We start from the raw sequence: 27202 nt of genomic DNA on the forward strand, positions 1-27202 counted from the left end.
GGATATTTTATTTTACAGGCAGAATTGATACAAAAATGAAAAGAAATAAAATAAATTACAAAGTACAAAGCTGTCTTACAGGGTATGATTATCTACATCCAATTCACATTTTATAATCTTTGGTAATCTATAATGAATCACAATACATTGTATTATTAACAGACAAGCCAAGCCAGTATAAGGTGGCTGGGTCAATCTGTTAATGAATCTCTAGAGTGAATCTCTCAGAAAATCTATCTAGTAGTGAGTGCAATCGAGAGGACAATGGCACCATTGTTGTAACATGATCAGATAATTAATGCATATTCTTTATTATTCAGTGGATGTTCCCTTCAAAATACTTACTGCATCATTTTTCTATCCTGTTATCTTCATGTCAGAACTGATTTGACAAGTTTAGCAATCTGTGGGGCATCCATGCTAGTGTTGGTAAGTTCAAATAGATTTAATTACAAAAGAAAAACACGAAAGAGAAGCGGAGCTGAATACTCCTCTGTCTTGTGAAACAGCAAGATAGAAATATAGAAACTAGAAGCAGGAGTAGATCATTTGGCCCTTCGATCCTGCTCCGCCATTCATTTTGATCATGGTTGATCATTAAATTCAATATCCTGATTCCCCCCATATTCCTTGATCTCTTTAGCCCCTAGAGCTATATCTAATTTCTTCTTGAAATCAGACAACGTTTTGGCCTCAACTACATACTGTGATAGTGAATTCCACACAATCACCACCCTCTAGGTGAAGAAATTTCTCCTCACCTCAGTTCCAAAAGGTTTACCCCTTTTCCTCAAACTATGACCCCTAGTTCTGGTCTCCTCCACCATTGGGAACATTCTTTCTGAATCTATCCTGTCATGTCTTCACAGAGGAAGACATGAATAACATACTAGAAGTTCTGAGTGAAACAAGTTTTAGTGAGGAACTTAACGAAATCAGCATTAGTAGAGAAATGGTTTTGGGGAAATTGGTGGGATTGAAGGTGGATGAATCTCCAGGTTCTGATAATCTTCATCCCAGAGTACTTAAGGAAGTGGCCCTGGAAATTGTAGATCCATTGGTGGTTATTTTCCAAAATTCTTGGGATTCTGGACTGTTCCTATAGATTGGAAGGTAGCAAATGTAAATCTGCTATTCAGAAAAGGAGGTAGAGAGAAAACAGGGAACCGTGGATCAGTGAGCCTACCGTCAGTACTAAGGAAGTTGCTATTATCAAGGATTTTATAACTCAGCATTTGGAAGGCAGTGGTATAATCAGACAAAGTCAACATGGATTTACAAAAGGGAAATCATGCTTGACGAATCTATTGGAATTCTTTGAGGATGTAACTAGTAGAGTTGACCGAGGAGAATCAGTGGATGTGGTTTCTTTAGACTTTCAGAAGGCCTTTGACAAAGTCTCACGTAACAGACTACGATGTAAAATTAAAATCTGCACCTTGTTAGGGGCGGCAGGGAGCAGGGTGGGGGTGGTTGAGAGTCCCTTGTGGAGTCTCACTTACTTTTGGAACCACACTCTTGACGTAACAGGAATGAGTGAGTCAATACCAAACAATGTGTGAAAACAACTATCTTCATAAAAGAACTATTAAAAACAATTATTAATGGTTAAAAGAAAGGGAAAGAAAGATAACTTTATTAAAAAGGAAGAAGAAAAACACTTTGTGTATGCATTATATATAAAAAATGAAGATAGGTAACTTTATTATAGAACATCCTATATTACAAATGATAACCTCAAATTGGTCTGGTTGCAACAGCTCCCCAAACTGGTGAAAATCGCTAAGGCTGGGGTTTTAAGGATTGTGAGCGGTTTATACTTGTCATCCTGAGAGTCAGTGCATAACATGCAAACACCAACTCTCAAACTCCCTGATGCGCGACAATCAAGCACGAGGTACAAGGCTTCAGCTATTGAAGGCTTTTATTAGCAAACAATGGAACTAACTAACACGAGTACACCAATTCAGACTGGAGGGGTCCCGCCTGAGCAGAGGGTCTTATACCTCTCCCCAGGAGGCGGGGCCCGACCGGGATGTGCCATAACAACATCTACCACAGGTAAACACCCTAACCCAACAACATTATACAACCCCCACAGTGGCAACACCCTAACCCAACAGTAACATAGGAATAACCCCACAGTGGTAACCAACGATGGTTCACCACACTCCCATTGCCATTTAACGATCACTTGAGCGCCTTTGGAAGGGAGTCCTGCACTTCCAACAGGGGACACTGGCACTTCCCACTGGGCACCAGGCAGTGCCAACTGGGCACTGGGCAGTGACAAGTGGGTGGGACCAGAGGGGGGCAGGGCCAACTGGGGGCCGATACCAGCTGTGCACTCTGCAATGGGATCGGTGGGGAAGGGAGGGAAGGGAGATTGTGATTGGCCATGGGGCTGGCCCGGGAAGAGGGGCGGGGGGCGGGGGGGGGGGCAGCGTCAGGTAGGCGGGCGATCGGGAGGAGGGAGGTCAGGGGGGTTGGGAAACAATTGGGAGGCCGGTGAGCTAGTGCATATGTTCCGATCTCCTTACTGACAGATCGGCACATGTGCAGTGGCCTGCTCAGCACCATGCTGCCGGCCTCTCCAGTGGGATGAGGTTCCTTTTCTCCAACTTTCTGGCCTGAATATCTCTGAGGCATTCTGTGGAGCACAGAGTGCCGGAGATTCGTTAAACTAAGTACACCCAAAAAACGGGTGGGAAATTCTACCTTTTCCCCACCCATTGGGCACTTAGCTTTTTTGGGAGAATTCCAGCCATGGTTTCAAATCAGGGTGTGGATGATGCATTCCAACTATCTTTCCTTTCAATACCATATCACAAGATCATTTCTGATACATCTCTAAACTTGAGAAGCTGTCACAAACAAATGATCTACTAGTGAAAAATAAAGAATACTAGCAAAACCAGCCGGTGGCATCTGCTCTGTAGGTAAATGTAAGCGTGATAATGCATCGGCATTAGCATGACACTCTGATGGATGATTTATATTGTAGGAATGTGCAGATAAGATCTGTGACCATCCTTGCAATCAGCGAGCAGCTAATGAAAGTCCGCCTTTATACGGCTCAAATATAGTAGTTAAGGGTTGATGATCAGTCAATAATATGAAATGATGACCATATAAATGAGGATGAAACTTTCGAATGCCAAAAATGATATTCAATGCTTCTTTTTCTCGTTGAGCATAGTTAGATTCAGCAATAGACAGAGTAGGTGAAGCAAAAGCTTTTGGTCATTCATTTCCCAAAGGCATTAATGTGAAATGACTGTCTCTACCCCATAAGGTGAAGCCTCACAAGCAAGCAGTAATGGTAGCTTCAGATTAAAATGAAACAATACTTAAAGAACAATACTTCAGCAAAGCTTCTGTGACATCCTTGTATGTTTTTTTACGTTCTGTTGTCCAATTCTATGACTGTTTTGCACATAATAAATGATGCAATCTCTTCAATAATGTAGCTAAATTAGGAGCAAATTTGCCATAATAATTTACTAATCCTCGAAAGGACCACAATTGCATCACATTTGTCGTACTTGGTGCCTCTAAAATAGCGTCCATCTATATAGATGCTTTATATAAGCCTTTACTATCAATAACATGACCCAAATACTGGACTGAGGTCTGGAAAAAGTTATACTTTTCTTTCTTGATACACACCATGTGCTTGGAAGACTTTCCAACAAATGCTTCTAAATTATTCAAGTGCTATTGTTCAAGTGCTATTGCAGGTTTGGAGGGCCGAAGGGCCTGTTCCTGTGCTGTAATTTTCTTTGTTCTTTGGACACCATAATTAGAATATCATCCAGGTAACACTTTTTAGTTTTACAGAAACATTGGATGTAACATTGATAAACTTGATCTTTAGCATTGTTACCCTACTTATGTAACTCCTCTTACTGAGACTCATTAATATCATAGGTTGAAACTCCTCTGCGTTTTTCCTGTCAAATCTCTATTATGCTTTTTAAAGTTTATTTATTAGTGTCGCAAGTAGGCTTACATTAACACTGCAATGAAGTTACAGTGAAAATCCCCTAGTCATCCCCACTCCGGCGCCTGTTCAGGTACACTGAGGGAGAATTTAGCATGGCCAATGCACCTAACCAGCACGTCTTTCGGACTGTGGGAGGAAACCGGATCACCTGGAGGAAACCCATGCAGACACGGGGAGAATGTGCAGACTCTGCACAGACAGTGACCCAAGCCGAGGAATCGAACCTGGGTCTCTGCCGCTGTGAGGCAGCAGTGCTAACCACTGTGCCGCAGTTCTTGCTTTTCACATTCACATTAAAAGCACAGAAATAGAAAATATCATTTGGTTCATCAAACTATTCCTCCACAGAGCATGATCAATTTGCCTGACTCAGGACTCTGCGCAGCCCACACAAACTCCTTCAATTGGCAAACAACCACAGGTGATTCTCACAGGAGATAAAGCTCGATGAAATTTCTCTGACTCCCAGAAGATAATTGAGTGAATCTACAGAGATTTTTATTCAATCTTATAACCCACACTACTCAATTCTGACCGACTGCCTTCCACAGAGTTACTGCCTTCCACAGAGATGAATCATCCTTCAGTTACATTTATGCAATGTGTTAGTGGCATAGTTAATACAAACAGAGTAGTTATATGATTTTGCTCATGCAGCTTAAGAATTGCCCACTGCAGGCTCAGAATTCAGGACCTTTGTATACTGGATTCTGACGAGGGATCCATTGCTCTCAGAATTTGAAGGTTCCTGTTGGTTGGGAGATTAACTGTAGCAATCACTGGTTTCAAGATCGTGCAGTGACTCAATTTTCCAGGACTGTAAATCCTCAAGCTAAACTGCATTATAGACATTTAGCATGGGTAAAAGTGAGAGTACAAGAGAAACAGCCAGGTCTGAAAGGAGCCTCAATTTAAAAAAAATACAAGCACCGATTTGCAAAGAAATGCCTGTAACATTAATTTGTAGTTTTGGTCAAGCAAGCACAATTATGTTTAAAGTGACAATTATAGGTTTTTCATTACTCAATCTATCAAAACCTTCACTATTATATAAGAATTATGTCAAGCAAATAAAACACCACAATATTAGGATCTCAATCACAAAAGTCTTGAGCTGATTTTCTTGGATAAATTAGGATTTTCTCTATTTTCATGGAGTCATATCAGACAGAGAGAACACACTCCACAGCCAGATTCACAAAGGTTGTCACATTTAATTGCCTTATTAGCTGTTTAAGCAATGCATCATGATTTTCTTACTTTGTTCCTCCTCAAGACGTGCATAAAGTGATCGTTGGTGGGTCAAAATAACAAAGAGAGATGGATTATTCCTTTCTTTGTCACACGGAGAAAAACATAGACCTTTGTCTTTCATTTGAATAAGTATGAAAAGAAGCAAATATCAGCTGTATTTCAATCTGCCGTGTGTAGATTGCGTGGAATCCCATGATAATATTGACTTCAAATCTTAGAATTCAATTGTAGTGACGGATATGCAGCAAGTAACACCTGGGGCCTTACAGAACAGAAAGGGGCGAAATTGGAATTCAGTAATCGAGCAAGATGGGCAACAGCAAATCAGCAACCCGTTTTATACCTTACCCGACTCTCTTTTCTGCTCTATGCCATGGCTGGTATTCAATTTCACCTCCAAAGAAAATTATGCAGAGAGGCTGTTTTGACAATCACACACATTGATATTTTTGGTAAGAGGCACAAATATACCAGTGGGAGTGTGCAAAAGGGGCTTCATAAGAGAAATCGAGATGGCGCAGTGATCTTTCTGATACGAAGATGAACAAAGGTTATCAGGGGTTGATGGGAATGTGGAATTAGAAACACAAACAGATCAACCGTAATCTTAATGAATGGCGAAGCAGGCTCGAGGGGCTGAATGGCCGACTTCTGTTCTGAGTCTGTACGTTCATATATTTCAACATTCAGTCATATGGAACTAGGATCCTTGAAGTATTATTATTCAACTTACATTAAGCTTGTTTGGTAAGGTCTTCATGACTAATTCCTGTTGGCACTTTTATTTTCTTGGGAACTATTTTTCCTTTCTTCAAACAGCTTGTAATGTTTGTGTCGAACATACAACAGCTGCATTCACAGCTAATTTATCACAAAATGGAATTAATTGACACATTTATAAGATTTCAACTGGAGGAAGAAAGAGACAAGGAATTTCATGAGCGCTCAGTAAGCAATAAGGGTCCCATGGTGGTTGGCAAATCATGTTAAAATTAATTATGGAGGTAAGCTTTGAAGACTGAGGAGTAGAAAATGAAAAAAAAAAGGCACAACAGAGAGATCAGCAAGCCCAGCCTATCTTAACCTGCCATTGTGCTCGCAGCCATATCTGCAGTCTCTAGTACAGTGGTGGGTAACCTGTGGACTCTGGGTTCAGAGTGTGGGCCACGTGACATTTTGTTGACCATTGGCCGTGCGCAGAGTTGCCACATGCCACTGATTTCCGTCTGTGTAGTTTTTTTCCTACTGGTATGACTGAAGTGATACATGCGTAAAACAAGGGCAAGCGAAGTGAGGTGCATGCTGATTGCATACAACACTGACTGTCAGAGCTCGCCCTGTGTCCAAAGTGTAAATATTCCTTTTATTCTTACCATCTGAAGCCGATTAAACATTTTCTATAACTCATTATGAAAAATTTGGTGCATATTAAATATATTTAATCATATTCATGGGGTTATGGTTAGTGAACAAGCCCAATTTCAATCTTGCGCCCCACTGAAATAAAGGAGGGTTACTTATGCGGCCCACTCACTAGCCTAGGTTGTCCATCATTGCTCCAGTAAATCTACTTCGCAAATGAGGAATCATCCTCATGAGATTTGCTTCAGCATGGAGATCGTTTCAGATCTGTGTCATCTGCTGCAAGGATACGTGCAGCAAAACTGACCAATAAGGTTGTCAAGTTCTGCTCTGCTTTTAATCTTTTTGCTTCTGTTTCGTTCCAAGGGTTATCTATATTGTTAATTGATGTGTTGCCTGCAGAGGTACCAAAAATGTGGCTAAGTGAACAGAATAGCAGTATGGCATGGCTAACAAATGTCACCACATTATTGCATTTCAGCCCCACTGGCATCAGTTGCAGTTATGTTTTGAAGGAAAATGCTTTTGGCAAACTGATTCCTTCTAGTCACTTTGGCGTGCACAACTTTTTCATCTCCTAATTGTCTTACCCAGTCCATTTTTTCTGGTCAAACTGTGGCTCTCTGTGTTAGAATGTAACCAATGATAACATTGGATCTGTTGTAGTGTGACCAATAGTAACATGCTATAAGGGTCAGCTGACCCAGTAAACTATGATAGCAATGACAAAATGATGTGGTGGTCAGCTGACCAGCTGACTCAATATAAATGAGAAGCTGCTAGGGTTTGTGGGAGCTTGGCATGGCCCAGGATGAGGCCTCAAGTGTTGGAGTAATGAAGTTTCTTTATTAAACCTTTTTTCTTTGATTTATAAGTTGGAGTAAGTCTTGTTTTATTTTATTGCGTACAACTGTTGAGTTCCTTCTGATGGATCAACACTCTGTTTTGTGCCATTTTGTGCCAGCTGGCTTCAGCTCAGAGTTTACATTCCATCAGCAGTATCAGTCTGTGCCTCAGCTATCAATTTCCTCCCCCACCCCACCCTCCCCGGCGCGTATAAATTGTATAACCATTTTCTTTTCTATCCCTCCCCAACCCCTTCTTGTCCTGCTGCAGCTCTCATTAGGACTCAGAATGCCTCACGATGGCTCCAATTCCTTCAGGTTGCATCTCCACAAGGCCATCTTGCATTACACAAGACTGGGAGTCTGCTGGAACAGCAGTGAATTCTCAGTGTTCACCATATATTAAACGATCAGTCAGTAGCAAAAAAACTGATTGAAAAACATGTGCATGTTTCAAACCATTCCAATCAGAAAACAGGAATCAAATCCATTGTGCACCGCTCCTTGAATTACAGTATCCTATCCCCAGGAAATGTCAGTGCAGTACTTGGTACGATAAATGGGGGAGACAGAATAATGATGATATCGCTGGAGTAATAATTGAGAGGCCCGTGCTGGTGCTCTGGTGGCACTGGTCCGAATCCCACCATGGCAGCTGGTGGAATTTAAATTCAATTAATAAAATCTGGAATTGAAAGCTCGTCTCAATGATGGTCACTGTGAAAATGATCATTGATTGTCGTAAAAGCCCATCTGGTTCATCAATCTCCTTTCGAAGGAAATCTGTTGTCCTTATCAGGTCTGGCCTACATGTGACTCCAGACCCACTGACTAAGGTACTGGCTGATACTGTCATTGCAACATAAATTCTGAGCAATGTGGTTGACTCTGAAACAGCCTAGCAAGGCACTCAGTTCAAGGGCAATTAAGTTGCGCAACAAATGCTGGGTCAGTGATGCTCACATCCCATGAAAGAATAAAGAAAATAAAACAAATTTTGAAAGATCGCGTTCCACTGCCGGGGCACTGTGTCACCATGACAAACCGAATCCAAAAAAACCTTTATAGTTGTGTCCAACATTTAAGAACAGTGGGGTCATATTTACAAATTAGGAACAACAAAATAAATTAGAAAGTACAGGAGCAACATCTGTGCCCAAAGGTGCTATATATGTAGAACAGACTGATGGACGATGGAACCAAAAAATCTTAATGGGTTTCCAAAAAGATTTAGACAGGTTCTGGTCAACAAATGAGATTCAGGGGTATGAGAATTGCATCAAGGGGGTTATGGTGGATAGATGGAATAGATGGAGACATTTTTTCCTGTCTAGAACTATTACTACATTACTGTGTAACCTAAAGGTATGCAGCACTAACATCCAAAGTGGAAGGAAGCCAGCTATATTCTTGGATTGGCTTTGCTTCCATCAGTTGGCCCGTGTGATTGATGCTCCCACAGAACATTTCAGGTTCTCATTTCAGAAGTTCATCCACTCTATCAGTAAACACTTGAGATTTCGCAAAAAGATGTTTCGATGAATTGTGCGTGCAGCAGGTAAAACGTGAAAGCAAGAAAGGTGTACTTGAAAATCATAGTGGGAAGTGAAAACTCAAGGAGCAAAGTAACAGTCAAGTAGTTACTTCAAAAATGGTGGGGGCGATTTTCCGAAAAAAAAATCAAAGTGCTCGTTGGCCTGGAAAATGGGAGATTTTCCCATCTGCTTTTTTGGGCGCACTTAGTGGGATGGATTTCCAGCACTGTGCTCCACAGAGTGCCGGTGGGGATTCACGCTGGTAAGGGGGAGGGTTGGACCTCATCCTCCTTAAGAGGCCGGTATCAGCGTGCTGAGCGGGTCACTGCACATGCGCCAATCTGTCAGCGAGGAGATTGGCGTATGCCCAAGGGGCAACCACCCCCATCGCCCCCCAACCTCCTGGGGAAGCCTCAATGGCCTCTGGCCCCACCAGCAGGGTGATCAGCCCTATTGATGGAGACCAGCTTTAATCCCCAGTGGTGGGAACCTCTCCCTGCAGGATCGGTGGGGGGAGGTGGGGGGAACATTACTGAGCCCAGACGCTACCATCCCAGGCTCTCGAATGATCTGGAAATGACGATTTCCATACTGTAATCAGCCTTGCACTGATTTCCGGTGTGACGCTGATTAAGTTGAAGAAAAGGACATGGGAAAATCGTGACTGACTGGACGCAGGTCACGTCTCTCCTTACAGCCTCCCTGCTAACATTTTCTGGCCCACTGCACTACTCAAGCAGTGAGCGGGCTGGGAAAATTGCGCCTGTTGAGTACAATTCAAACTTACAACAATTTCTGGACAAAATTCAAATTGTGACGGATATTATGGCCAGGATTTTCACTAAGCCAGGTTGACCTGGGAGTCCTTTACGAATGGCGGATATGTCTCAATTCTGGGATTCCTGACCCCATTCCTAGGCAGCCTAATTTTTGGGAGTATCTTTAAAGGGTGCGCGTTGGTTCCTGTAAAGACTGCATCTGGCACTCCAAACCTGGCCGGCTCCATTTTGGAGGTTGCCATGTCCTCATTTTTCCCTATTTATCTGGAATCAGGACCCAGGTTTCTAAAGACCTATTGGTCATAGCTCCTTTGAGGAGTTGTGAACCCAAGTGTGCATGAGGAGACCTTTTAAAAGACAAGTTCAAAATATCTCCCTCAGTTCCTTATGCTATGTTACACCTCCCCTAAATCCCATTCTGCAATTTATGCCAGCTCTGTCCTTCTGCCAACCCCCTCAGTCCCCTCATGCACCCAATGCCAATCTCTGCCCTTCCACCCCATTCCCTATGGTTCCTCGTGTCCTTTATGCCAGGTTATGGCATTTCCATGGCCATTGACCCATTTTTACTTCCTAGAGCCAATGAACATCATAGTGAATAGTGGAATGTTTAAAAATAATAGCCTTGAAAAAAGTAATCTATTGATAGCCTTCTCCTTTGCTTGAAAATGTCTGGATTGCAAGTTAGTAAATGTGTCAATCTTTTGAAATTTCAAAAACTACAAACCTTTGAAACTACTTAACTTGTGTAAAGAAACATTGTGAAATTGAAAGAAGAGGTCAGAGAACTTGAGCTGTCAATCAAACAAGGTTTCCTCTGAGAAACAGCTGTTGCAGTATTCTAATAGCTGTCTGGGCTCTCAGCCAAACATACATAATGAAACTTGGCTGAGCACCCAGACAGCTAATACAATACAAAAAATACCTGCATCTCTGAGGAGACATTGCTTGATTGGCAGCTCAGGCCCTGAGGTCAATTTCACAATGATCCCTGAGGTCAATTTCACAATGATTGTTAACACTAGTTAAGTGGTTTCATGGTTGTGGTTTTTGAAACTACAAAGACCCTGGGTAAATTACACTTTCATCAACTAGCACTCCAGGTTTTTTTTTTAACATTGGGGAAAGTTATCAATGGATTACTTTTATTCAAAAGCTTTTGTTTTGATATATCACCATGGGGCTCATTGGTTCTAGAACATATATAGTGGGGTAATGGGCATTGAAGTGCCAAAGCATGGCAGAAGGCATCTGAGGGACCATGGTGGGTAGGCAGAGGCACATAAGGGGAATGAACAGATTGAAGGTGTGGGTGGAAGGGCAGTGTTTGGTATAGGGAGCACGTGAGGACATGGAGGGTGGGTGTGAGGCATGAAGTGGCATGGATGGGGTACGAGAAGTGTTTTGGGAGGTCAAGGGGATGTGAATGGTGAGGGCTGAAGGGCCTCTTTTTTTCCACTGGGACAAAGTCCCACGGCAGTGAGGTGGGTCTTTTAAACAACCCGCCTCGGCATTGGCAGCTCCTGTGACTGCCTCCGCATTTCTTCCCAGCTCATCTGGCCTGACACCGGCCTGCATCCCAAGCAACCAAGATCCTGCCTCTGTGGATACTTTCCCCCCCACCACCCACCCACCCTCCGAAGTGGATGGGCCAAGCTGGAAATTTTTCCGACTAGCCCTCCTCTCCACTGGATGAAAATCCAGACCATCATGACTGTAAAACATTAGATACTTAAGATATGCATAGTATCTGCTCCAGAAAACAATTACTCAACAAAGAACTGCAGACGTGTCTCTGCGAGTGCCTCTATAAACATTTAGCCATTCACAACTATACCAGCCATTTTCAATGATAATCCAAAACTAACCCAACTGCGCTGCACCTCCTCATGAGCCTTGTCTCTTCCTCTTATTGAAACGTTGATCTACATTTTTCTTAAAAGGAGTAAAAGCCTCTGCCTCAACTACTCCCTGAGGCGTATTATTCCATTCTCGAACATCTCTGTACATCAGGACACTTCTCACTGACTAATGAGAGGGGAATTGAAATTGTGAAAATCTTTATAAGTTGAGTAAATTCAGAAGATTAGTAAGTCACTGCTTGCATTTTATATAATGGGGTCAAGAAAAATGTGCACGCTGTGGATTTAAACATTCAACATCTGTTATGGAACAGTTTTAAGGGTGAGGAGTACAAAGTTTTTTTATTATTAATTCATGGGATGTGAGCATTTATTATCTATTCCGAATAGCCCTCGATAAGGTGGTGGTGAGCTGCCTTTTCCTACTGCTACAGTCCATGTCCCACAGAGTTAGCATAACAAAATCGATCAGGAAATAAGGATGAAAGGGAGGACCATATCTCAGAAACCACTGATTCAGTGCAGTGTTTGAAATTTAAAAGCAGAGAGATGACCCCAGCTAACTTGTTTTTTTATTCATTCGTGAGACATGGAGGTTGTTGGCTGGCCAGCATTTATTGCCCATCCCTAGTTGGCCTTGGAGTCAACCACATTGGTGTGGCTCTGGGTTCGCATGTAGGCCAGACCAGGTAAGGACAGCAGATTTCCTTCCCTAAAGGACATTAGTGAAACAGATGGGTTTTTCTGACAATCGACGATGGTTTCACAGTCATCAGTCGATTTTTAAATACAGATTTTAAAAAATTAAATTCAAATTCCACTATCTACCGTGGAGGGATTCGAACCTGGGTTCCCAGAACTTTAGCTGAGGTTCTGGATTAATAATATTACTCGACCATACCATAACCGGTGTGGAATGAGAGAAAAACACATGTGAAAATTGCCAGACCAAAGAAGGCAAATGCCATTTCTGAAGAAAGAAGGATTACTTCCAAGTCATGTGCTGCAGCAAGAAACCCGTAGAGAATAAGCAAAAAGAAAAGTCTTTGTAAAGTAGCGAGGCCCATGAAATAGAAGATAATATTGATATGCCTTTCCCCAGGGAGATCCAGGGACCAAGTGGAAGCTATTCTTAGAATCTTAGAATCCCTACAGCACAGAAAGAGGCCATTTGGCCCATCGAGTCTGCACCAACCACAATCCCCACCCAGGCCCTACCCCCATATCCCTACATATTTACCCACTAATCCCTCTAACCTACGCATCCCAGGACTCTAAGGACAATTTTTAGCTTGGCCAATCAACCTAACCCACACATCTTTGGACAGTGGGAGGAAACCGGAGCACCCGGAGGAAACCCATGCAGACACGAGGAGAATGTGCAAACTCCACACAGACAGTGACCCAAGCCGGGAATCGAACCCAGGTCCCTGGAGCTGTGAAGCAGCAATGCTAACCACTGTGCTACCGTGCCGCCTATTGGATTGCTGATGTCTTAATAGAGAGGAATGTGCAATAGAACCAACAAGATGGTACTTGGGAATGGTCTCAGAGCCAAAACCCAACAGAACTATCAGAATTTATGCAGCCGAACAAAATAGTTGAATGCGATGGTTATCCTACATCAGCTGTCGACGAGAGCTAAGCAAAATTGGGAAAGAGTTAATTCTTCATCAAGCTAGATGCAAATAGTGGCATTTAGCAACTTCCCTTCGATGATCTTGTGATGAAGAATCTAACTTTTTTGCAACATTCATTACACTGTTTGGGAGGTTTTGTTTACCCATCAGCATGATATCAGCGCTAGAAATCTTCTAGACAGTGTCAGGCATCTAAAGGGACTGGAGTTGTATGTCACAGATGTCCTGATCTATGGATCCACTCAGACGGAGCATGACATTAGAATGTGAGCTGTGTTTCAATGCCTACAGAAAGCAGGTCTTACATTTAACAAAAAATCTGAGCTCTTGCAGACGAACACCAGGTTCCTTGGGTATATTGTGGATGAGGCTGGTGTCAGAATTGACCATAGAAGGCAAGAGCAATCATGGAATTTCCAGCACTTCAGAATGTCTGTCTGTGTGGAGGTTGCACGTTCTCCCCACGTCTGCGAGGATTTCCTCCGGGTGTTCCGGTTTCTTCCCACACTCTAAAGATGTGCGGGTTTTGTTGATTGGCCATGCTCAATTGCCTTTTAGTGTCAGGGGGATTAGCAGCATAAATACATGGGTTTATGGGGATATGGTCTGGGTGGGATTGTTGTCGGTGTAGGCTTGATGGGCTGAATGGCCTCTTTCTGCACTGTAAGGATTCTGTAATTGTGATGGAGTTTCAGAGACTCATGGGTATAGTTAACCATGTTGCAAAGTTCTTGTTTAACTTGTCATAAATGAGCCACTATGTCAAGTGTTATGACTGGACATGGTGCCGGGAGGAAGTACAATAGAGGTCTTTTGAGAAAATCAAAGATTTTCATACATTACCTTTTTTAGCTCACTGTGACCAAGGACTACTGTTATTGCTGCAGATGCATCTTCTACGGATTGGGAGCTGCACTCTTGCAGACACAGATGGATGAAAAGCTTAGACTGGCTTACTATGCATCCTGTTCACTGACAGAAACTGAACAGTGTAGCATTAGCTGCTACATGGGCTGATGAAGTTAGCAAATTATGTTCTTAGTCATTGCTTCAAAACAGAGACAAATCACAAATTCTTAGTGATGCTCTTAAATTCTAAAGAGTTAGGAAAAATGCCTCTACAGGTACAATGATTCAACCTCAGCATGATGAGATTTAATGCAAGAACAGAGTATGTTCCAAGAAAACAGCAAAATGCAGCAAAGGTTGTCCTGTTTTCCAGTAGCAAGGCCTGAACAAGGTTTATAAGTGGATTTATTAGTGCCACAAGTAGGCTTACATTAACACTGCAATGAAGTTACTGTGAAAATCTCCCAGTTGCCACACTCCAGTGCAAGTTTGGGTACACTGAGGAAGACTTTAGCATGACTAATGCACCTAACCAGCAAATCTTTTGGACTGTGGGAGGAAACTGGAGTACCTGGAAGAAATCCAGGTAGACATGGGGAGAGTGTGCAGACTCCGCACTGATAGCGACCCAAGCCGGGAATTGAACCCAGGTCCCTGGAGCTGTGAGGTAGCAATGCTAACCAATGTGACACCATGCTGCTGATATAGTTGATATATTTAATATAGGTGATATAGTTCTTGCTGAAGAAGTTGAAATCTTTGCATCAACAACAATCACAACTCTATCAGCAACAACTCAGTGACTAAATGAAATTGGTTGAAGGATGTACTCAGGTGAGAGAGCAATACATCAAAGGATGGTCACATGCCGCACAATCTCATTCTCAGATAGTACAATGAACAGAAAGGACACCTCAGTGTAGTTGATGATTTACTTGTTTATAATGAGAGATTGGTAATTCTGAGAGTTCTGAGATTTGATATACTACAATGCTTGCACCAAGGACATTTGGCCATCACAAAATGTTGAACCAGACCAAGATATTCTGCATAGTGGCCAGGTCTCTTAAAATCATTAGAGATGAGGCACGATGGCACAGTGGTTAGCACTGCTGCCTCACAGTGCCAGGGACCCTGGTTAGATTCCCAGCTTGGGTCACTGACTGTGCGGAATCTGCACATTCTCCCCGTGTCTGCGTGGGTTTCCTCTGGCTGCTCGGGTTTCCTCCGGGTGCTCCGGTTTCCTCCCACAGTCCGAAAGACGTGCTACTTAGGTGCATTGGCCATGCTAGGGGATTTTCACAGTAACTTCATTGAAGTGTTAATGTAAGCCTACTTGTGACACTAATAAATAAACTTCAAAAACTTTAAAACTTTAAATCAAACTGCGTTACTTGTACTACTCACCATCATGAGACAAGAAAACCGTTGACATCATCTTCCTTTCCATCAAGACCATGGGAAAGTCATGAGATGAACACAGACTAAAATGTTCTTGATCACTATAAATTACTGCTCAAGAGGGATACAAGTCAAGCAACTGCAGGGTGACACTTCTGAACCAATTATTACATTGTTGAAATAAATATTTGCAACACATGGAAGTCCAGACCTTGTAATGTCAGACAATGGACCACAGTTTCCTAATAAATACTTTGAAGAGTTCACAACATTGATGCGCGATATAACTCACGAGGCTAGAGATGCTCAAGGAAATAAAGGCTTTTATTTACTATTACAATAAAGCTACCATGTATAGTACACGATTCCAGACTGAGGGGTCCCAGTCAGAGCAGTGACCTTTATACCTCTCCCAGGAGGTGGAGCCCGACTGGGATGTACCATAATAACTATAATACAGGTAGAACAGCCCAACCCTAACCCCAACAGTAACAAGTAGAACAACCCAACCCTAACCCCAACAGCAACATATATGCAGACTCATAGTACTGGCCAGACCCTGGCTCAGTACTACCTGGTGGGAACCAACGATGGTTCACCACAAACATCATATAGATTTGTCTATACTAACCATTCATCAAGATACTCTCAAGCTAGTGCTGTAGCTGAAAGAGTATGTACAGTGAAAGCATTGCTAAAGAGGAATAAAGACATCGAACTTGCACTTCTGAGATATAGTTCAACTCCCCTCCAAAATGCTTAGCATTCTGTGAACTCCTCATGGGAAGAAGATTGAGAACTCAACTCCCTACTCTCCCACGCACTCTCATGCCATGTGTACGAGCTGATGACTTGGACGAAGTGAGGGAGAGAGAGGATGAGAAACATTCCAGTCAGATGTGGAACTATGAAAACATTACAAAGCAAGTAACCTGCCAGACCTCTAACTAGGAGAGCCAGTTTGGATCTGAGACCATACTCGCTGTGGACAAGTGGTTGAATAGACAACATAGATCTATATTCCTACCTCATCTGAACAAATAATGGTACAGCGAGAGCACACATGCACTAGTTGCCACACAGAAGCAACCTCCTACACAGTCACAACTGTCATCTGCACAACCAAATGGACCAGAGATGTGAGCTGGGATTCTCCCAAAAAAATTCTAAGTCCAAATTTGCGTTAAAACTGGAGCAACTCCCACTGTTTTTTTCAAGCAGGATTTTCAAAATGAATCCCCCACGCTCTGAACACTCCAGAGTGCCTGAGCGAGCTTGGTGCTGAAAATCAGGGGATGGGGCCTATTCCCGCTGGAGAGACTGGCAGCATAGTGCTGAGTGGGCCACTGCGCATGCGCCGATCTGTCAGAGCAGAGCCCCGGCAGGCCGACCCCACCCCCCCACCACCCCACCCACACAGCCAGCCGCGATCGCTGTCCACCCTCCCTCTGTCACTGATCATAAGTGTTGAGTGGCAGCGGGACCTCTTACCACCACCTCCCGCCGTAGGCCCTGCCCCAATTGGCCCTGCCCCATGGCACTGCCTGATGCCTGGTGGACTGTGTCAACGGGGCAGGGCCAGAGGAGGGCTGTTGTAAACACCGCTGGAGTGAATGAATCCTGGTGAGGCGAGAGACTAGCGGGCCCGGAGACTTCAGTATAATAGGGGAGTCAGAGCCTTGGGGGGGGAAAATGTATTATTATAATGGGTTATTTCTAACTGTGTGAGATCCAAGTGATGCAATGTCTCATGATCTTGCTCTCTCTTGTAGACCTCATGGCAAGCAGCCTGCAGTAAGAGATGTTCCAAGAATGTTAATATTTTCCTTACTTGAGCAGACTGCAAATATTCTGTGTTTGCAAAATGAGACCAAGAATATTATACAAGTCATCTATTGCTAAATTGGTCCGTTTGGTGCCTGTTTTATGTCTGAGATGGGCGAAATTCAAACCAATTCCTACCCCCATGAAAGAGACTAAGAGAAAAATGAGTCTGTTAATGGGAACTAAATAGTATTGATCCTTGCTTAACTTTTATTGCCGGGGAAGCAATGGCCTAGTGGTATTATCGGCAGATTATTAATCCAGAAATTCAGCTAATGTTCTTGAGAACTGAGTTCAAATCCCATCATGGCAGATTGTAGAATTTGAAAAAAAAATCTGGAATTAAGAATCTCCTCATGAAACCATTGTCAAAAACCCATCTGGTTCACTAATGTCCTTTAGGGAAGGAAATCTGCTGTCCTTACCTGGTCTGGATACATGTGACTCCCGAGCCACAGCAATGTGGTTGACTCTCAACTGCCCTCTGAAATGGTCTAGCAAGCCACTCAGTGCAAGGGCGACTAGGGATGGGCAATAAATGCTGGCCAGCCAGCGATGTGCATGTCCCACGAATGAATAAAAAAATGAGACAACAGAAGACGTTTCTTCAAATTTGAGGTGCAAAGAATTCCATGTTTGCATTCACCACATTGTGTAGATTAGACACAAAGATCTACTTGAAAATTAAATTATGCAGACACATAGAGGTGCAAATATATGAGAGAGATGTTTTGTGTTATATTACATAGTAAAATCAAATGAACAAGGCAGGGAACTAATGACTCATTCAGGAGAAAAACATTATACAGTCATCCAAGCACATATTTCCTTGAGTTTATTGTATGTTATGTGTTATGATCTGATTTTGTATTAGATGTAATCCAGAAAAGTATCTTTATTATAATAAGAGTAACTACCATCATTTTTTCTTCCCATTTCCAGAGGCATTTTAATTGGCTGGCATTAATAATTCAGTTGTTTATGAAGACATTGGAATTATATCAATAACTTAATTGACGTGGCTAACATAATTCCTGTCCTCTGTACATAAATATTCAAATATAGCCTTTCCCCCAGGATTTTGAACTCAGCATCATGAAAACACAATGTAAGAGCCAAAACTAGGGCAACGCCAGGCTTCTACATGATTTTCCAAAGGCTGCCAATGTTAATGCTATGAAAAGAAATCAGAGATTTTGTGCCATAAATATTTAGTACAATCCATCAATATATTACTCTGACTGTGCTGCTTGAGCCACACTATATTAAAAATGTTCTTTCTATCCATGAAGTAAGTTGAAGAATTATAGGTCACTGGAGGTTATTAAATAACTGGCCCTCGGCACATCAGTTAAAAGCATGTTTGGACAACTGAAATAAATCATGCCTGCACTCCTAGCAAAGGGTTCAAACACTAATAGAAATGTTGGAACCCAGGCATGCAAAGCTATGAAGTGGAAAGACTTGAGTTATGCTTACGATTTCTCAAATACTTCATTTTCAATAATAATGTAGACTCGGCCAAGCCAGGTGCCTTGTGTATGAATGATGGTCAGTTTAATAGATGTTCTTCATTGGAGGATAGATGGACTGGATCAAATAATGTTCTGGGCAGGAATTGGGCACGGGGTTACGGGTGTCGGGTGGTGAGGGCGAGGCAGTGATTGGAGAAATTAATGGTTTAGGAGAGGCAATGTTAGTAAGCTGCTGGCATACAGCTCGGCCTGTAGGCAGATGTTGGAAAAATGTTTTTGGTTCATTTGCTTCATTCATGTGTTTGACAAACTGCTTTAATGTTCAGCAATGGTAAGTTGGCCTACTGAATGCAGTTATATAGGAAGCAACCCAGCACCTCCACTCTGTCTCACACTCTCTCAAAGCTATACTGTAGGAAACATGCAAGCCTCAAACTGATCAGGGCATCAAAATACCTGTCTAAAGACACCTGCTCAATGACTGTTCTGGTTGAGGTGTCGCTGGTGTGGTATCACAACTCACGATATGAGGTGGGCCATTTAGGACTAAGATGAGGAGAAATTTCTTCACTCGGGATGGTGAACCAGTAGAATTCTCTACCACAGAAGGCTCTGGAGGCCAAGTCACTGAATATTGAAGGAGGAAATAGATAGATTTCTAGTTTTTAAAGATGTCAAGGGGTGTGGGGAGAGTGTGGGAGTATGGTTTTGATAGAGGATCAGCCATGAGCATATTAAATAGTGGAGTAGGGTCGAATGACCTAAGCTGCTCCTATTTTTCTATGTTTCTATGTATCTGAACTCACCGTATTTGCTAATGACTTAGATGATGGGATAAAAAGCTACATATATGTATTTTGCTGATGACACAAAGATAGCTGGCATTCTTAGCAGTGCAGAAAGGAGTATAAAATTACAAAGAAACATTATAAGGTAAACCGAATAGGGAAAACTGTGGCATATGGATTTCAATGTCAACAAATGTAGGGTCATTCATCTTGGACCTAGAAAGTAAAGAACTGAGTTCTGTCTGAATTAGAAAATGATAAAAGCAGGTTCTGTAGTTTAATGTACAAGTTGCTGACAAAAATATTGTTTAGTCAATAGTGCTTTTTGTCTGTTTGTTACACTAAAAGTCTTCAACACGAAATCATGTTGTGCCATCCTTTTAGCGATCAACTGAAAGTTCAAATTTCTTTTTTAAAGTTAACAGTTTCTATAGGGGTAATAAAAGTACTGATGCACTTACCCATACAGGGCACACAGAGGCCTTTTGGTACCAGATTTGGGCCTGTAAGGCTTGGGTTCACCAGCCATATTGATATCTGAAAGAAATGATACTAATCAATTTTATGCCCATATGATATACTTAATACATGTGTTACAGCTCTTGAATATGCTATGTGAAGTATACAATATATCAGAGTACACTCAAAGTATTTTTAAATGTTGTGTGCCTGCATATGACAGCTGATCTGCTCCGGATCAACAATACCTAAAATTGCCACCATCTGGTATTTTGGCTGATTCACATTCACTAAGAAGTTCCCTAGGTAGATTTCTTCCTCGTCACCTTCAACAAAATAAATTGAATCTTAGAATGCTTACAGTGCAGAAAAGGCCATTCGACCCATCGAGTCTGCACCAACTCTCTGATGGAATATCTTAACCAGGTCCTCTTCCCCGCCCTATCCCTGTATCCCCACGCATTTACCATGGCTAATCCATCTAAGCTATACATCTCTGGACACTCGGGGCAATTTAGCGTGGCCAATCAACCGAACCTGCACATCTTTGGACTTTGTGAGGAAACCGGAGCATCCGGGAGAAACCCACGCAGACACAGAGAGAATGTGCAAACTCCACACACATAGACAGTCACCCAAGGCTGGAATTGAACCCAGGTCTCTGGAGCTGTGAGGCAGCAGTGCTAACCACTGTGCCGCCCAAATTCATTTAATATATTTAGTCAATGTGACTAATGTCCATCTTCTTATATTATTACCATTTGCTTGGCAACTTTTATGTCATGACTGAATGATTTTGCCCCTGCGTGGTGTTGGTGATGCACATTCTACCAGTGACATTGTAATATAATTAAATATTTTTTAATGGTTCATACTTTGTAGTTGGTTACATCTTTTATGGTCCTGTCAGTCGAATATAGCTCCAGATTCCCTATGAGCGCACCAGCAATTATTTTAGGTAGTTCATCTGAAGTGCTTCATCAGCCCACGAGCACATATAATCCATGAGCTACAAACTAAATTATCATGGCAAAACAGGCAGGAGTTTATGGTCTCGCTCGTCCCAAAACCATAAAATCCCATGCAAGATCATCGGACCTTTCCATGCTCCGTCCCTTGCCCGCTCTGATTCCCATGGCGAGCAGACTGGTAAAATTCCAGGCTACATAATTAAATATCTGAGAGATTATTATCCCCATTCCTACCACCACCATAAATTAGCAGTAGGGGCTCGATTTTCCCTACTGAGGTTGGTCGCCCAAGTTGGGAAAACTCCTGAGTCACCGAATTACTCCAAATCATTCAATGTTTTGCTTCTGGGAATGGGGGGGGGGGGGGGGGGGGGAGCTGGGGGGGGGGGGGGGAGCTGGAGGGAGGGGGGGAGGAGGGGGGAAGGATTTTGGTGGTGGATGCCTCAGGTATGGAGTCATGGTCACTGACCCCAGTAGCAGAACCTCAGTGGCCATGGGTGAGAGCCGAGGGGTGCTGGTTAGAAGGCCTTTCTTGGTTCTCTGGGATTTTATTTCAGAAACTGCCAGGCCCTTTAGCCCTCACCCCTCGCACTCAGAGCCCGGGTGAGGGGATGCAGATGCTGCCAAACACTGGGGCCCAGAGCACCCTGGGCTTGTGGCTCTAAGCGGAGTTTCTTGTTGTTTCCCAGCCTGCGCTGCCAGAGGCAGAGCTGCTGACCTGAAAGACAGACTTTAAAAACAATCAAAACTGTCATTCGGAGAGTTTTGATTTTTTTTCAAAGCTGTTGTCGGTGCAGAACCGATGGGCTGAATGGCCTTCTGTAGGGTTTCTATGTTTTATGTTTCTATGTTTCTAATATGGTAAATTTTACTGAGTTGCTGCACTGCTGCTTCTGAGCTTCTGGCAGCTTCATGATTCCAATTTTTTCTTGAAAGACTCGCCTTAAAACCACTAAGCTGCTAAAAAGCCCAGTAACTGAGAGTGTTCTTGGAAAACACAAAGTAAAAGTTCTATTTAATAGCCATTTGGATGCTGTTGGGCCGAGCTTGGGGGGCGGGGGAGCGGGCTGGTGGGGGAGGAAGTTTGGGGGTGTTGAAGGGTCAGCGGGAGGATGGAGGGCTGTTCTAGGGATGGAGGGGTAGATTCGGGTGTTGGAGAGCTGAGGGGAAGGTTGAGGAGTTTGAGATTAAGGGGAGATTGAAGGGTAGGGTGGGCGTAGGTGTGACATTTTTGCTGTTGGACTCAATTTATCAATGACACTTTTCAATTTTTTGGCTATAAATTCACAGTGTACAACATAAATCAAATGGTTGCTTTTGGAGAAAGACGAAGCAATCCAATTCTTGAGTTAGGCGGCACTGAATTTATATAACATGCATCGCTTTTTGAAAAATTCAGATCAACAATTTAATTTCTATTTTCCCAAGCTGCTGACAAATCTAGGAATTGTGTAATTAACATAAAAGGGGCAGATGCCATATATGGTAAATTGTGAGTTGGCACCAGAGAAGTCAGAATGATAAGGCTGTATTGTCTAGAGTTGTATTGTTTTGTAAATGTAGCAATTTCTTTGCAGCCACTTTGCAGTAACATCAGTTGTTTTCTCTGTGATTAATTATTCTTAGGAAATCTGCATCTATTTTCACCATTGTTAGTCACTCTTCCTATTGCACGCAACTGTAATGAACAAAAGACAAAAGCTACATTTATACAGCACCTTTCACACTGTCATAAATTGCTTTACAGCCAATTAACTGCTTTTGAGTTGTAGTCACTGTTAAAATGCAGGCATTGTTATCAAATAGTGGAGGGGCCAAATTGTTTACTCCTGCTCCTAATATGTATGTTTGTACATCATTCTGGATGGATGAGATTAGAAGATTAGCTGGGCTAGATTCCCTGTGTCATTCATAATTATCTTGCAAACAGAGGATGGGATCATAGCTGTAGCTCTGTTTATTTTATTGCTGATGGAAGTTTACAGTAAGCAGGTTTGTGGAGTGAAATTGCCTGTATTTAATGGTCCAGAGTTTAACCTGGTTTATCCTTCAAATGATTCTCAAGAGTCTTTTCCATTGACTTCAATCTTATCCTTTTTCCACTTACCTATTTTCCCCCTCTATCTTGGTGCTTTTATTAGTTTTCTGAGAAATGAAAAATTGTTGTACAGTTGTGTAATATAGCAGATATTGAAAAAATATAGGAAGAAGCAGCAACTAGCAGAATCTTCAGACTTGCTGATCAAGAAAATACAGATACAATTATGAACCATTCAGTTTTTGTCCTCTGGCTTCTTAAATGTTGTAGCGCACAGAGACACGAGAGGACACCAATGCTTCCCATTGACAGTGAAGCCTAATGTTGTTCAATCATTCCACATTATTGCTCAGGAATCATTGGATCTTTTTCCTGTGTGAGATTACTGATACACAGAATCTAATTACACCTTTTCCATGAAATAATTACGTTGAATATCGTGTTCCTAGGCAAAAGTAGGCCCTCTAATTCTTCTACAAAATGGAAAAGATCCTGTGCAGTTTATGTGGATTGCAAACATTGAACCTATCCTCCAAACATGCATTTACTAAACCGAGTTGATATGGTGCAAAGTGCAGAACACATTAATGAATGCTTAGCCAACCAGTGAAATCAATGTTATCATCTGCATGCAGTGTTGTAAATAGCTAACAGCATATTGTCCTGTCAAATTAATGATATTGCACTGATTAATGAAATTTGTACTCACTGGTTTGTTTAACAGTCATGGTGGGGTCACCTATTGGAATCACACAAACTAACACTGCATTATGTCATTGCTGCTCTTAGTATTAATGACTCATGCTACATACATATTGGATTATATTTATAACCAGATGCCAACAATGGGTACCTTTGTGATTGTCAGATTGATTGATGAGGAAGAAAATATCGTGCATGATTGAGGGTAAGTGTTAAGTGGGATGGGGGGGGGGGGGGGGGGGGGGAGGGTGGGTATCAATAAGGGACCTGCAAAGAGGAGAAAACTAGAGCCTGTGATTTATTTCCCTGGCCCTGCTCACACCTCCTCACTCTCCATCCATCCTCCATGCCAAATACACAGCCACTTATTCATTATCAACAGATTTTAAGAGCCATGTGAAGGTGAAAAAAAAATCTAACAATCTAATACAGGTCTTACTCCTATACACTTGATAGTAAAAAAACTTCCATTCATAAACCCATTTTTGGCTCCTAAATCTTCTTAAATTATTAATTTGTTCTAAAAACAACTTTCTCTTCAGACTCCACAGCAAATACAGCTGATCCTTTAAGATTCTCTTTAAATTATTGATCAGAACCTGCTGTTAACGTAATTGTAGCTTTTGAAATTCTGCCAAGCATTTGGATGCCACAATAATAGCCGTTTGTGAAATGCTGAATAACTCAATTACAACTGTATGATCAGATCCTACTCATTTTTTCTAACCTACAGCTGAAGGGATTTTTAAAAAAACTCTCAGTGACACCTGCAGCCTGTTCTAATTTTTAAGTTTAAAAAGCACAGGATTTAAAATTTTCAGATCATGACAGTTATACAGAAATTATCTGCCCTTCAAGGGTATTTATGTCCACTCCATTGCTTTACATTGCCACACTATAGGTTAAAGCCCTTGCAACAGACAAAATGTTGTATGTTTGAATTCAGCACAAAGTTCAAATGACTCCACTGAGTTTGAGATTTCCCTCTCTTGTCATTTACAGATTTACTTTTACAGATGCACCATAGAAAGCATTCTTTCTGGTTGTTTCACAGCTTGGTATGGTTCCTGCTCTGCCCAAGACCGCAAGAAACTGCAAGAGGTCGTGAATGTAGCCCAATCCATCACACAAACCAGCCTCTCATCCACTGACTCTGTCTACACTTGCCGCTGCCTCGGCAAAGCAGCCAACATAATTAAGGACCCCACGCACCTCGGACATTCTCTCTTCCACCTTCTTCCATCGGGAAAAAGATACAAAAGTCTGCGGTCACATACCAACCGACTCAAGAACAACTTTTTCCCTGCTGCCATCAGACTTTTGAATTGACCTACCTTGCATTAAGTTGATCTTTCTCTACACCCTAGCTATGACTGTAACACTACATTCTGCACTCTCTCGTTTCCTTCTCTGTGAACGGTATGCTTTGTCTGTATAGTGCAAGAAACAATACTTTTCACCGTATGTTAATACATGTGACAATAATAAATCAAATTAAATCAAATTTATGCCCAACCCTTTCATTTATGGGCAAAAACTGGATCTGTTGGAAGTGGAAATGTGGGGGGCGATTCTCCCAAAAGTGCTGAATTGGTATCAATAGTAGAATACTTTGAATAGAAATACCTGAGCTAACAATTGGATGCGGGCAATGTTTTGATAGCTGCTGTAACAATGGAGATTTAGTGTTGTAAATGCTTTATTATGTGAACTTCTGCCCCTTAGATTATCTGACCATCCATTATCATCTTTTTAAGCACATGCTCGCTGACCTGATCAATAGGGTATTGTCCCCACTCCTTCCAAGGCTGCAGTTATTAACTCTCCTTCTTCAGACACTCATCCTTAACTCCTCTAATTAATACCCTATCTTCACAATCTTTCCTCACAAAACACTGCACTGGTCGGGGAGGTAGACAATTCTACCTCCCCAACCACTCCTTCTCATTTCCATTCATAACACTAAGACCACAAGAATTATAACTGCAAAAGCCATTCTCTGATATTGTGACAACTCTATTCTCACCCCAACATCCCCTGCACTGTCCATCTGTGATACTTATAACTTTGCTTATGCCTGTTATAAGCATGTAATAAGTTGATTTCCAATGACATCCTCACTCTGCCCACAATGCCACCATCCAACACACTGCTGGTTCCTGATGTTTCTTGTGCTCTGGTCCACCAAGCAAATGAGTAGAGGAGAGCTGCTGCTCACTCTATCCCCAAGATGGGTACATCAATGGTTCCGCCCACATTTCCACTCCATCTGACAAAGGAGCAGCGCTCCGAAAGCGAATGGTATTTGCTACCAAATAAACCTGTTGGACTTTAACCTGGTGTTGTTAAAACTCTTACTGTGTTCACCCCAGTCCAACGCCGGCATCTCCACATCATGCCTGCCTGAACTGGCAGGAACAATGTTGGAGTGGTGTTGTGCCAGTCTGACAGAGGAATAGGAGTCCAACAAAGCTCAGAAAAAAATTCTCCTCGAGAGACCCCTTGCAAAAAAAATCCCCCATACAACTTATTAATACCCTGTTTCGTGTTTTATCACATCCTCTTTTCAATTTCACATATCACCCTAATTTCCTGTAATTTTTAATTTAAAATGCAATATTTAACGTGGCCTATTGCGAGAAGCTGTCTGAAAGTGAACATAAGCTGATATGCATTATTCTTAAATAATTTGAGGAGGCTTGTCATGTAAAATTTTCTCTTCTATATCAAAACTGGCTGTTTCTTCAATCATTGCTACAGAGATAATCCCCCAGCCTATACTTCAGAATAGATTCAAGTCTTTCTCTTGTTGATGTTCAGCTGAAGGGCCTCAACTGACTGGGTCAAGTTTTTGATCTTTTAAAAATAAGTAATGCATTTGCTTGTTTCCTGTTCTATGGAATTTAAACTTCAGAATTATTTCTTCAGGGTGTCAAAGCAGGTTCTGAAAAAAAATTGAATGATCTTTATAACTGCATGAATATTCCAGCCAGCCTATGGAGATCAGTTAATCTTAAATCCTTCTAATTTATCATGTCCTTTTGACACAATGATTTCAGAATCCTCTAGAAGACTGGGTCTACTGTAAAAATTGTTATCTTTGAGCAAATACTTTTGGGGGAAAAAGTAATTGAATATTTAATTTAATTTATTTTCCACTTCCGATTTTTGTAGTATAATATTCTCGACAATGTGCAATAATCTGCATGATAACATCTGAGTTAAATGTAAAGGGCAATGCATAGGCAAAAAACAATTCCAAGATGAAAAACGTACTCCAGTGAAGCTAAATTGTTCTGAACAAAGGTTCTATGAAGTATTCCTTGTCTCAGAGATGTGTTGCACATATACCCAAATACCAATCTGTTGAGCTCTGCAGCAGTACTTTAGAATAAATCTGCTCCTCAAAAAG

The 27202-nt window shown here is 42.0% G+C and overlaps 1 protein-coding gene across 2 annotated transcripts in view; it reads right to left on the reverse strand.

The window, feature by feature from the left end:
- The window catches only part of LOC144495703 (RNA-binding Raly-like protein), a 481162-nt gene that overhangs the window by 223487 nt on the left and 230473 nt on the right, over positions 1 to 27202 (reverse strand). The window contains exons 2-3 of one of the 2 annotated variants that reach the window (XM_078216042.1): positions 20082 to 20157; positions 9874 to 9895 (exon numbers count right to left, since the gene is read on the reverse strand). In XM_078216042.1, coding sequence (XP_078072168.1) covers positions 9874 to 9895; positions 20082 to 20157 — 98 coding nt within the window. The remainder of the gene's footprint in view (positions 1 to 9873; positions 9896 to 20081; positions 20158 to 27202) is intronic. The other variant, XM_078216043.1, reaches the window with a different exon arrangement.

The sequence above is a fragment of the Mustelus asterias genome, chromosome 7 (assembly GCF_964213995.1).
Source record: "Mustelus asterias chromosome 7, sMusAst1.hap1.1, whole genome shotgun sequence".
NCBI lineage: Eukaryota > Metazoa > Chordata > Chondrichthyes > Carcharhiniformes > Triakidae > Mustelus > Mustelus asterias.